General features: G+C 45.1%; 1 protein-coding gene across 1 annotated transcript; it reads left to right on the top strand.

The window, feature by feature from the left end:
- Positions 1-10,531: 10,531 nt before the first annotated feature.
- Positions 10,532-11,937, top strand: LOC125534222. The gene is made up of 2 exons (XM_048697499.1): positions 10,532-10,595; positions 10,841-11,937. The coding sequence occupies exon 2, from the start codon at positions 10,865-10,867 to the stop codon at positions 11,651-11,653; it is 789 nt and encodes a 262-aa protein (XP_048553456.1). The 5' UTR covers positions 10,532-10,595; positions 10,841-10,864; the 3' UTR covers positions 11,654-11,937.
- The last annotated feature ends 2,157 nt before the right edge of the window (positions 11,938-14,094 follow it).

The raw sequence follows: 14,094 nt of genomic DNA, 5'->3' as shown, positions 1-14,094 counted from the left end.
CGCATACACACCGCCTTAAACAGCGGTTGGTACTCCACTCGTTGTAGCGTAGACCACGTACGAAGCGAGTGCGTACAACGGTATAAGCAGATAGAAGTTAACAACAGTGCAACATGGACACACATTTGTGTGCGCTGAACCAAATTAAACGACATTTCTATCTGGAAAGTAATTTACTTATAGACTTTACTTGATGACACTTGGTACGTACAAGTGTCCCTACGAGGTGGACATATTGCAGTGACATGGGCTATAAACTTGGCCGGTCGGCTCATGAGGAGGAGGGCCAGCGCCGCCTTTTTGGCACTCGAGGAGGATGGTCGCCAGCGCTGTAGTGCGTGACTTGTCACTTGTTAGCATTCGACGGCTTTGTAGGGTCTGCAGCAGCAGCTGTCTGAAGCGAGATATAATACAAGGTGATCTGAAGGCCAAAGACGATGAGGAAGAAGATTGTTGCTGCCCCAAAGGCTCCAACTCCTACAGCGACACAGTTGTGGCCTATACTAATCCTTAATTTTCCGGCCCTGGGACCGAGCGCTACCATGGTGCCCAGCATGAATAATATCACCGCTTTTATCGCAAGGAACCTGCAAGCATGCATGGATGGCAGAAACCACGTGAGCAACTACTGCAAGCTAGTTTCAAATTTCAATTTTGGATCTTTTTTGGGAAAATTTCAGTTTGGAATTTGTTGAATAGATCGTATTTTACGTTAAAATGTTAAGGTAGCTAGGTGTGAATCCATATTCCAATAATGATTAATCCAAATTAATGATCAAAATGGCGTAGGGTTTTTACTTGCTGTCTTTTTTCACTGTGGCATGGAGCTCGAGCTGTACAACTTACCACGAGGCGGTAGACAAGAGACGGGCGACGCGCTTGCACTCGCTGGGGAATTCCCACGCCCCGCAGAAACCGGTGGCCGCACTGGCGAGGATCTGAGTTGTCAAGGCCAGCACCGTCGCTGCGGCGCCGCACGCCATCGCCGGTGATGTCGAGCAGGACGGGTGGGGTAATGGCATGTACGACTGCATGCATAGTTGAAATACACTATCCGTTAAGAATCAAAATATTAGTTAATTAGATTAAGAATGGCCGGAAGGCCGGGCCGGCGTACGTGCCTGCGACATCAAAACGGTGCCGGCGACTCCGAGCATGGGCGTGATGACGCCGAGGACGCCCGCCGCCGCCGCCATACCTTGTCTCCCCATCGATCGGCCGACCTCGCTGCTAGCTAACCTCTTGCTGCTTCTCGGTGCTAGCTTTCAGTGTGTTCACTCGACAGTTCGTCAGATATACAAGTTTACACACACGCACGCACGCAGGTATATATGGATATATAAGCAATTGTGCGCACATAGGTATCTAAGGTAAGGTTAGCTACACGACACGGTTGTGGTAAAGGCTGTTGTGTTGTGGCATCCCGTCATAAACTATAAGTGGTACTTAATCAATCAATAGCTTGGGTCAAATATATATGACTAAGGTGCAGGCAGCCTGTCTCAAACGCATTGTGGAAGGATGTTCCTTTGGCTTCTCAGCCATGCTCATGATGACTAACTATGCCTTTGGTTGTTGCGAGACTTCTCTTAATGATCACGCAATCGTTAACTGTAAATGGTGAATGGATATAGGCTGAATATAATACTACGAATGGGACGCAAAGAGTGTGGTTGATCGACGTCAGCGGGGTCGCCCATAGGCCATATATAGATGGTATGCCTGCAGATGATAAGTACTCCCTCCGTTCCTAAATATTTGTCTTTCTATATATTACAATAAGTGACTATATACGCAGCAAAATGAGTGAATCTACACTCTAAAATATGTCTACATATATCCATATGTGATAATTCATTTGAAATGTCTAGAAAGACAAATATTTAGGAGCGGATAGAGTAGAAGAAAAATGCCTATCCATCGCCGGGTGAACATGTACTAAATCTACAGTGCTACGACAGATAAAAATGGCGGTTTCACTTATTGGTTAGTGGGCGGGGTTAAAAGAGGCAGTGCCTCTCGTGGGTGCGGGTAGCGCCCGACGTTTTCAGAAATTACAGGTCGAACCTGTATTGCGATCATATGGAATTTTTTGATCTGATTGATCATGTTAATTATCACAAATCTGAGTCGGATATACGTTTCACGATCTACCCCGACGGCGGAAACCGATCGGTAGGGGTATGTTGTGTTCCAACCGTGCCAATGCCGATTATCAGAAAACATAGTCTCATTGACCCCCTTGTGCGGACGTTCTCACTAACCGTGCACAAAACTTATCTATCACATAGACCGACTATCAAGAACAACACCATATCTCATCTGTCGCCTCCCGCATATCTCATATGCATGTAATCCCAATCCGAAACCAATAGTAAAGACTCTGATACCACTGCTGGGCTATGCGACGTGCAACTATTGTCAATAAAAAATTAATCCTATTGTGCATATCATCCATGAGCAAGCTTAGGAGATAGATCATAAGATTATTACTAGACGCGCAGTCCATCGCAAGAAAGAAGAGTAGGAGCAGCACGTCACCGGAGTCATCTCCCCCCTTCACCGGTCTCCCTCGAACAGGTTCGCTGGAGCAGGGCAAAGCGCAATACCTCTAATGGTATCCTTGTGTGTAGGATGAACGTCATGTGGCGGACTGCTAAATCCGATCACACGGTTGCTGCCGAGTAGATGTGGCTAGTTGCAGCACATGCAAAGCCTTAATGACGACGCCGAAGCGAGCAACCAAAAACGTTTGTTGCATCTCTACTATATATATAGGTATCCATTGTGGGCTAATCACATGGGCCCCACACGATTCCTAAAGCTCAAAGTTTATTCGGCCTAGATCCAAGTCCTGGTCGAATCACTTCCCACCAGCGAATTTGGATCCAGCCTCACAGGTTCCTTCCCTTATGACCATGACCCCTTAGGTTTTCGTCCACTAATTACGAGTCAGATCTCATCAGATTTGACCAGTCGACGATGGCTTCTAGCAAAACATGCTGACTCCAAGTGTCTGATGAAGTCGGTTTGGCTAATATGCATAACGTCTAGATTTTTTTCTTTTTGCCTCATGATATATGTGCCGGTCTCAAGACGAGTTGATCATCCTTGTGCTAGTTCCGCCTCTTTCTCGTTACAGTGATGCCGACCTACTAAACCGGATTATCTCATAATATTGGTCGCATGGCCATGCTTATCTAGGTCCGATTACAAGAAGGGCCTAGAGCATATCTCTCCAGATCAAAGTGGAAAATCCAATCTTGCTCGACCATGTCTCACGACATGGATCTAGACAAGCCCGAAACATCCTTTACAACTATCTAGTTATAGACTTGCATTTCGTCGGCCCAAACAGGTCGGTCACCATCATGAGTCCATGCGCCGACCTTAGGTCTTGGACACAGAACGCATGTCGTACTAGAGACTAACAGATGACCACATCTCATTTTTGGAAATATGCCCTAGAGGCAATAATATTATATTATTATATTTCGATATTTATAGTGAAGAGCTTATATTCTATGCTATAACTGCTATGATCCCGGAATATGCAATTCGGTGGAAACTCATATGCACATGTGGAATGATAGATGGTAAAACCGGATTTCTAGTCTCGCCTTTAAGACTAGCTCAAGTGTTGTTAGTGGTCATATTTTTCGGATATTATGATATCCTTAAGTGCAATGATAGTCCTAAAACAATTTTCAGAATATAATGTTGGAAGAACGATCATATTTAATTGATCCAAACTTGTTTGTTATACTTTGAGATACTATCGTCACTAGTCAATTGTTATAACACGAAGAGTTAACGTGTGGTTTAGTTCCTTTGACCATGAGAGTATCGTAGTCACTTCTTACCAGATGATGAACTTTGGGCTTTCTCAAACGTCATCTATAACACGGTGATCATAACGACAACTTACAGGTTCATCGAAAGTTTGACAAGGAACTAGATAGCTCAAGAGTGGGTTTGCTCCTCCGGTGATGGAGAGGAAACATAGTAGAAAACAAAAAAATCGCACCTACGCACACCCAAGATCAATATGAAGATGCATAACGGGTTGGGATCATGGTCGTTTCCGTCACCATGTTGCAGTGGAAGATGAAAGTGTCGATGTAGATCATACTTGGAGTCCCTCGAACCGCCGATGAACGATCCCGCAAACCACCCATGAACAGTCCCTCAAACTGAAGATCAAAAGCACGGCCTCTTTACTTGGTTGCAAGCGTGCGACCTTCATGATCCGGTAGCGCTTCGCAGTCCGGAGCTAATCGTCACCGGAGAATTAGAGGGAGGAGATTGGAACCACAGCGGGCTTCTACTTATGAGGATTAGGGTAACTAGATCTTACTCTAATTAGTCAATTAGGACCAACTAGAACTAGAAGTAGAAGAACTAGAGAAGGCTCCAAAACTTGTATATACAATTGTGGCCAATACCTCAAGTATATATAGGTTAGAGGGGGATGGAGAGGCAGCCACCAAGGAGGGAAAGCCTCCTTGGGGTGCTGGCCACAGGGGGGAGGAGTAGGACTCCTCCACTAGTAGGACCCCCCCCCCCCCCCCCGTCCTCCACTTGTGGCCCTAGTTGCCTTTACCCTCATGGCCTTTTTAAGGCCCGTTGATATTTAAACTAATATAAAAACTTTTTAATAATTACTAGACTCTTTTATATATAATTTAACATCACGAGAAACATTTTCCACCTATATATTCATTATCGCCAATACCCGGCACTTTCCGATAAACTCTGAAACCCTTCCTATGACCCCGAATGCTTTCGGATCCTCTCGAAACTATTTTGAATATTTATGAAACAATCCCACAAATATACTCTCATCACTCCCGTCCCAATAACACTTATTGGGTCATGATTGCCTTAAGATTGTTACTTTGTAGGTTTGGTAACTCATAGACATGAACGAAACCGTTCGTTCAATGATCGACAGCGAAACCGTGGACATCCATATCGATCCCTATGAGCACATGAATGATATTTGAGTGAAACTTTGGTTATCATATGATGTTCCCTTTGCTTCGTGATACTTCACAAAACCCGGGATGCATCGGTATCCTCCTGATTCATCACCATGTTCACTATACTGTTATCCTCATTACTGGTTTTGTTCTTCTTTCTCGTTGTCGTCTCCCGGCATCCCCGTGATCCTGTGTCTAGCCAGACGATGATGTATGCTGTCACACTAAGAGGTCCCTAAGAATATCTCTCCATCATCGGAGGAGCAAATCCCACTTTCGAGTTATCTAGTCCCTTGTCAAACTTTTCGATGAACCTGTAAGTTGTCGTTATGATCATCGTGTTAGAGGTGATGTTTGAGAAACCCCAAGGTCCACCGTACGGTAAGATGTGACTACGATACTCTCATGGTATAAGGAGCAAAATCACATGTTAACACTCCACGTTATTACAATTTATTACAGACGATAGTATCTCAATTCATAACAAACAAGTTTGTGTCGATTCAATATGATTTTTCTTCCAATGTCATAATCTCAATGTTTTTCTAGGACTATCGTTACACTTAATGATATCCTAAGATCCGGAAAACATGATCATTAACAACACTTGCGCTAGTCTTAGAGGCGAGACTAGGAACCTACCATTTCACACGTGCATATGAGTTTTCCACTAAATGGCATATTCCAGGATCATAGCAATTATAACAATAAATATAAACACTTAAGTCATAGTAGTTTTCGTCACATGCTCTTACTCCGAACCCTCCTTCTTGGCATGTAGAGCTTTTCTTCCATGACATGGCATCACTGCATTGCTTACTTCCTCGGCTCCCTCCACCGTTCTTTGTCCAGAAGCGCGTCTTGTCATTTGAACTCCTACTTTTCTCCTCATCGCTAGAGTTACGCTTAAAATTCTCATCTTTCATCCACGGCCCATAGTCTCCTTTCCTTGCTTTCAATGGGTTTGTGCAATTCATGTCTTGGTGGCAAATCACACCATAAGCATTGCAGAAGTCAGGAAGGAACTCATATTTAAAAGACACCACACGCTCCTTTTCCTTCTTGTTCTTCTGCAATCCATCCACCTCCTCTAGCAATTCTTTGTGTTCAAGTTCCTCCTCCTCATCATCTGTTATAATTGTTATCCCTCTCATAAGTGGTTTAGTAATATCCAATTTGACCTTTATTCTCATGAATTCCCTAGTTGCCATCTCATTCTTGTCAATGCCCACATCTATGACATCACCATTCCCTCCTGATGGCTTCTCCATTTTCCCTGTCGGTCATGCCCATTGGGATACCATCCGCTCTGATCCAAATCAAGATAACTTGAATTAGTACTCCTCCAGAGTTTTTCTTGGTTTGAAATCTTCCAAAACCAACAAGGATTTATTAAACATCCAGGGGCCACTGGTTACAGCTTTCCTTCCCCCCATCTTCTCTGAAGGTGAATAGGAATCTATTCATCGCCAAATATTTACACTCTATTCCTTTGAATGGACACCAAATCCAGCCCAGGGTGCTACAAGGGAATCCACCATAGTTGGCTGTTTGACATTAGTTTTCCAACATCATGCGGCTTCTTGTTAAATGAGGAACTGCTGCTTCTTTTACTCATCTTTACCCCACTTTTTTCAGATTACAATAGCTGCAATGTCTTTAGTTTCCTCTCAACTCCTTCCATCCTGAAGCTGGACTCTTTCCTTGGGAGATGCCTATGCAAATCACCGCCTCCTTTGGGCGCTGCCTCCTGCGACGCCCTAACCCACCTATCCTCTGCTGCCAAACTCCTCCCAACTAGGATTCCAGAAGAAACTCAAAGGCGTCCCCTTGCTAGAACGCAAAGGATTTTGCTAGTGGATGAAAAAGTGGGAAAGGGAAAGAGAGATTCGTGAGAGTTCTGTCAATAGTTGAGAAGAGGAACCAGGCTCGATGAGAAGCAGTACCTTGCTGGGATCAATTCATCAGATCTGGTGAGAGCACGACTGAGATTGAGATTGGGATTAGAATGGTGTGTGCATGTGAAAGGATGATCATGCACATGCGGTGGCTTTGGCTTCAATCCACGGATAATACCCGGCCATGGCGGAACCTCCATCTACCGCATGACCCCGAGGCTCAGCAGATATTTCGTGCATCCACCCTTTGGCAGCTGGGGAACGGGAGGACTTGCCGTTTCTGGACCGATCACTGGCTAAACGGGCAATCTATCGTCGAGTTCGCTCCTACGATCGCGGCCATCGTCTCGAAGCGACATCGCCGCACGAGCCTGGTCTGCGAGGCCATCAATAGCCGCTCCTGGATATCTGGTATCCAGGGCGCGCTTGGGCCAGAGGCCACCGTCGAGTACATCGACCTCTGTCGCCGTATCCAAGTGGTCTCCCTCTCCAGCTCCCTGGACACAATCACCTGGCGATGGACCGCGAGCGGCTCATACTCTGCGCGATCTTGCTACCGCGCGCTCTTCTTCAGCTCCACGACTGCCCAGTTCTGGCAACTAATCTGGTGCAGTTGGGCACCTCTCAACATTAAGTTCTTCCTTTGGCTTGCGTCGCAAAATCGCTGCTGGACTGCAGATCGTCTAGCCCGAAGGGGCATGCAGCACAACCCGGTTTGTGGTCTCTGGACGTAGGAGGAAGAAACTCTGCACCACATCCTCGTCGGCTGTGCGTTCTCTCGCATCACTTGGCATGAGGTTCTCTCCTGGTGTCACCTACCTGTGCTGCCACCTGATGGAATGATGCCATTCTTCTCCTGGTGGTCCGATGCCGTTGCTGCCGCCCCCAACTTCCTTCGCAAGGGTTTTGCTTCCCTCGCCATCATCACAGCCTGGGCCATCTAGAAGCAAAGGAACGCAATCATCTTTGACAATGCGCAGCCATCCCATGCCCAGCTGCTCACAAGCATCAAGGACGAAGCCCAACGTTGGGGACGAGCCGGAGCTGTAGGATTAGCATCGATCATCCCTGTAACCTGACCGTGATGTTTTGGGGCTGAGCAACCCCTTCTTCCACTGCTCCAATGTAGCCTCGTCGACGCCTGCTAGTGTACGTTGATCGAGGTTGCAACCCTGTATTCTCTTCTACCTATCAATGGAAAGATACGCCCTCGAGCGTATTCACGAAAAAAAAGCTGGAAGGATTGGATCTTGTGTGGACTAGCCAGAACCCAGACCTCAGTTCGCTGGAGGGACCTAGAACCGTCACGAATAGGACAGACTTAATGACATTTTTTTGCACTAAAAATAAAAATGACTCGGTGCATGTATGATCACATGTCTTATACTCTCTCTGTAAAGAAATATAATAGCGTTTAGATCACTAAACGCTGGGAGTATATAACTTTACTAAACCGCCGTAACGATCGCTAGTAACGCGGTCCGAAGCCGTATAACTTGGGCGGGCCACGCCGTGTGGATCAGTCAGTCTTGCACGACTTAACGCCTGCATGCATTATTGCAAGTGGCAGGGCTAACAGCGCTGGATCGTTTTCAGTAGAGCAAGACCAGGTAATTTCCCTTCTCAAACAAAAATAGACCAAGTAATTAGGACCGTCCGTCCGTCAAAAAGAAAGGACCGTCCGCGATGTTTGGTCAAGTTTTGGTAGCTACGCGTAATCGCCAAGCCACTGAAGAGACGAGCCAACAGTGCTGCAGTTCGGTAGTCCTCGACGTGTGGTACGCACAAGACCAACGCGGATAAGCAAAACCTCCGTGTGCATCGGGGGCGACCTACCTGTGCAGTGTGCCCTTCCAAAGTCTGATGTCGTGTGAACTTTGGCTGGTAGTTTCGTGGTAATGAACTTGGGGGCTCCGGGCTAAGATATATATCCATTTAAGAAAATGTGGTGACCCTTATATATTGACAAGATTTGAAAATACGTCCTCGTGATCACCATATCACGGATTCGCGGTGTATGCTTTCTGATTGATAGCACACATTCACGTATGCATTCTCAGTCATGGATATATGTGTCTGTCTAGAGCATATTTAGATGCGTCCTAATTATTGCACACATCTAAATGATTCAATCAAATTTAAAATAAATTAAAATTATTCACACGAATCTTTACGTAAAATCACAATAATATGGAACCAAGATGTACAATACTTAAAACACACCTAGATGTGCTTTAGCAAACCGTAGATATAATGATTGTAATATAGAACAAAATAAGAAATATTCATGTTTTTCTTCCAAATTGCTTTCATAATGTAGTATTACTCTCTCTCTCTCTCTCTCTCTCTCTCTCTCTATATATATATATATATATATATATATATATATATATATATATATGCCACTACGTTAGACTATATAATTAATTTGCCAGCATTGCATAGGGTGTCAGTCAACAAGACTTATGGAGTCATCGCAAAAAAGAAAAAGAAAACAAGACTTAGGGAGGAAGGCAGATCGTTTACATGGTTCCCATGTACCGCAGGTTCTATATACTCCCTCCGTCCGAAAATACTTGTCATCAAAATGGATGAAAAAGGATGTATCTAGAACTAATATACATCTAGAAACCGTTGAAATATATTGCCCACCTCTCTCCATCAGTTCAGACTTTTGGATGAGTTGACTGGAGCGTGAATTCAATATGGTATCAGAGCCAAGAGGTCTTGACTTCAAAACCCCGCCAACGCAGTATTATAAAAAACGATTCTGCGGCCTTCATCGAACCCACGTCTAAGGACTAAAATACATCCCCTTTTATTCATTTTCATGACAAATATTTCCGGACGGACGGAGATAGTATCATGAAAGGTTTCCATGGATTTTATGCTTCCATAGAACCGACGACGAGTTACTAGCCCAGCTGCTATATCCGATCGATCGATCAGGTAAACTATCAAACTCTTTGGTTGATACGAATATCTTAATTAGCTATCCATCACTATGCATTTTGTTTGCGGTATTTCAATTAATTTCTCCCGTTGAAGTCCTGCTTTTTGTATTCTTGTATTTTTGTTGGCTTGAACCTTCTTAAATAGGAGAAACTATCCATCCATCACCATGAATTATATACTTGTAACTACGTACTCAAACTGGTTGTCGTCGACGGGTGGATATGCACAAGACACGCGTTTTAAATTTTATGTACATATGTACACGCGGATAAGAAAACCTCGGAGAGGATGAGCGGCCACCTAGCAAGCAACCAGTGTAGTGTAGTGCATGGATCGATCTCAAAAGTCTTGACGTACTACGTCGGACTATACGGTCGCCGGTAGTTTCCTACGGTCGTCTACGGTAGTGCATGTTTTCTCACCACTCGGGAAGGGTGGTAATAAGCATTTGCATACCACTGCCAATACCGTGTACATGTTTTTCTTAGGGGGCAGTTCACTACCTACCCGCGGAAAGACTAGCATCATAGTATCTGACAAAAAAAACTTAATTATCTCGGTTTTTCTTGAAATCCTAGTTCACTACTTGCATTGCATGATGGTGATGGTCAACAAGAGGTTTAAGGATTCGTCGCAAAAATATAAAAAAATGCATGGGTCCCCTCTAGCGGTTCTATATAAACACCTGGGCTTTCATTGATTTCCTTATACAAAACTGCCGACGAGTTACTAGTTGTTCTATCTGATCTCGCGGTATCAGGTAAACTAACTATCAAACTCTTCGGTTGATATACGAGTCTCACAATGATCTATCCATCACCGCTGATTTTTGTTTGGTCGTATCATTTTATGAGTTAGTAATATTCAACTTTTCTGCGTTAGATAATAATACATCTCATATGTTTGCTCCGTATCTATCTTGAGTTCTTGATAATTAATGGAATCTCGTAGACGAAACTAATCTTTGTCTACGTATGAGAGACTGATCATCGAGCTGACCCACAGATCTCCCAGAGAAGGTGCAGAATCATGACTCTTCTCGCCATGGTTGGTCAGCCTCATCCTCCGTCGAAGGTGATCTCCCGCCGCGAGCACTCCAACCGGGGGCACAAGCTGACCCGGGAGCCGACGGGCCAGGCCAAGTTCAAGTGCAACGGCTGCCTCGAGGAGATCACGGGGTGCGACAGGGACACGTGCAAGCCTTGTGACTTCGACCTCCACCAGGCCTGCAACTACAAAGAAGGGACCACGCTGGAGCACCAGCTGCTGCCCAAGAGCAAGTTCGTGCTCCGCCTCGAGGCCCCCCCTTCCAAGCAGCGATGCAGCGCCTGCGGCACCCGCACGCAGGGCACCCACTACCACTGCGCACGGACGGGCCATTACCTCCACCCGTGCTGCGCGATGCTGCCTATGGAGATCAAGCTGAGTGATGAGCTCAGCTTCGAGCTCCGCGAGAAGGGGTCTCGCCGCTGCGCCAAGTGCAGGGAAGGAGGCGGCGTCAGGGACTACTGGTTCTACTGCTCCAACTCCAACTCCAAGAAAGTGCACCTGCATGTCGCCTGCGCGAGAGAGGATTTTCTTCTGCCGAGCTCAAGCAGTACCGAGTCTCACTCTGACGTCGGCGGTAATGGCAGGGCGAGCAAGGAGACTGCGTTGCGGAAGTACGGGTCGGGGAAGTCCGGGATGAACCTGGGCACCATAGGCGACATCGTTAAGGCCCTGGCGGGCATCATCCTCGCGGTGCTCACTGGAAACCCGCTGCCGTTGATTTCTGCAGGGGTCGATCTGCTCTCCAGCGTCGCCAAGTTGAAAAAGTAGCTAGCAGCTCCATCCTTGCTCATCCTACGCACGTACGTACAACTTGTTGGTGACGGGCTGCATGGTGATATATGTACGCACGTAACATCCTACTATTTGTACGATATAGTCCCCGCCTGCATTGTGTATTTGTGATCGCTACAGTCCATTTCTCATTTCTTCTTCCATGTCGAATAATGTCAACACGTTATTATATGTAAGTGTGTAGATGTGTGATATGTAATCTTGCAGAATATATCTTGTGAATTTGAGATATGTAATCTTGCAGCTATTCCCTCGCTATATGTGTCTTTTAATCTCCTCTTCTAATTAATTAGAGTTCGCAAGAAAAATTAATATTTGACGGCCAGCTAGACCGGTGTCTAGTTAGTACTATTCAGGTCTTGGGCAACAGTGTTTTAGGATCGTGCACAGACCCCGTCGTCGCCTCCTACATTCCGTATGTACATCCATTAGTTAATCAGGAATTGCGTGTCTCAGGCTTCAACGGAGTGGGACGAGATCGCTGCAGGTGCTGCGTTGAAAAGCTTAGTCGTTGCTGACTTGCACGTCTTTTTCTTGTCTGAACGTACGGGGAGATTAGTCCCAGGAGGAAATTACGTACTCATGAAAGCTACCGCTAGCACATCGTAACCGGCCATCCGTTAGTTAGTACGGTTTTAATTATGATTGTATATTATGGTCATATCTCATATGGTAATTCATCGAAGGGGTCACTCATTGGCCCCTTCGCCACCGTCGGCCGCGCAGGCAACAAGCCCACGGCGGCGAGGAGAAGACGCTCGGGAAGAGGGCCGCCTGAATAAATGGATAGGATGGCCGCCCGTGTAACAATTGATCTATGATCTCTTTCACAAAAGCTTTAATCTGCACAAACTCTATAGAGATTGTACTGTATCAGAAAGCCATCTGGGCCTGGGTGTACTATTAGTCTTTGTCTTTCCAAGTCAATTCAATTTCTTCCGTCATGAAAGGCCACAATATTACCATCATCATCAGCACGCGTCCCACCCAAGCACACGCTACCGAGTTGATATGAACGTTAGACAATTCTTCCCTACCAAAGAGTGTTTTGTAAAATTGCCTGATGAGTTCCGTTGGTCCTAAAAAAAATGACTCGGTGCATCAATGCGTGCCTAAACTAGTAATCTGCGTTAACAATCATGAGGACCAAGTTATTATCCCGTATAAAAATAGAAGAGGTCAATGTATCACTAGTGCTTGAACTTGTCACGAATGTGCACTTTGATGCCTAAACTTGCAAAATACATTGAACTGGTTCCATAACTGGGCATGGATATGCATATACGATACAAATCTCGTTTTACACATGCATGACGCTGACGAGGCACGCCAGGATGTAAGGGACAGGGCATCTGACCTGGGTTTTTTGCGGAAAACCAACTAAAATAATTTTCCCTTACAAAAAGGCCCTCAAGAGAAGCTGATAAATCGAAGAAAAAAACTATTAATCTTTCGATAATTACAACTGGTCCGGTGTTCGAACCACACATGTAGGTGTGCGTGGCTAGCCAGTCGACCCATTCAAATTTAGTGTCAAGAAAGAATTCATATAGTTTATAAACATAAAGCTCAAGAACATAAATTAAAAAAATATTCCAACAATATAGTGCCATTGATTTGAATGGCTCTTTAGCGGCCATTGATTTGGTTATGAATCATTAAATATCAGCAAATGTGAACACATGCACTCGACTGGTTGGGTCCAGCACATCAGTTTTAGTTTTTATCTTATAGTTATACTCCTAGTTTTTATTTCATAATTTGTCAATTTCTCTCTGAGGGCCTTATATATTGTCAGAAAAAAATTCCAGAGTTTTTTCCACAAAAAACCAGGCCACGCCCTTGTCACCGACAGTGGGCCCCCTGGCATGTTGGCAGGCCTCCAGCTGCACGGACGTATACAAACGCCGTTTGAACCGTATATGTACATTCATGCCAAGTTATGAAACCAATTCGATGTATCTTGTAAGTTCAGGCACTAAAGTGTACATCCATGACAAATTTAAACACCACTGGCGTATTTACCTCAAAATAGAAAAAGTCCAAGTAACTACGTTTCGCGAAGTTTCCGTGTGAAGCTTCGTGCGTGGAACCACCAAACCACTGAACAAAGGAGCAACTACGCACTTCATCAACGGTGCTGCAGTCTGTGTTCGAACTTTGGCCGATAGTTTCGTGCTAATCAACTTGGGGCTTCGGGCCAGAATAAATTTCCATTTAAGAAAATGTGGTGACCCTTATATATATATATATATATATATATATATATATATATATACATATATATATATACACACACACACACACACCACACATCCCGGCCCCGTTGGTCACTATGTCATGGTGTACGCGTTCTGATTGATAGCACGCATTCACATATGTATGCTCGGTCACACATGCATTCACCATGTATTATT

Source organism: Triticum urartu, chromosome 2 (assembly GCF_003073215.2).
Source record: "Triticum urartu cultivar G1812 chromosome 2, Tu2.1, whole genome shotgun sequence".
NCBI lineage: Eukaryota > Viridiplantae > Streptophyta > Magnoliopsida > Poales > Poaceae > Triticum > Triticum urartu.
This window is presented reverse-complemented; position numbering and strand designations above follow the sequence as displayed.

Excerpts from the sequence above, each read along its gene's own strand:
- LOC125534222 (XM_048697499.1), top strand. The coding sequence starts at position 10,865 with ATGACTCTTCTCGCCATGGTTGGTCAGCCTCATCCTCCGTCGAAGGTG.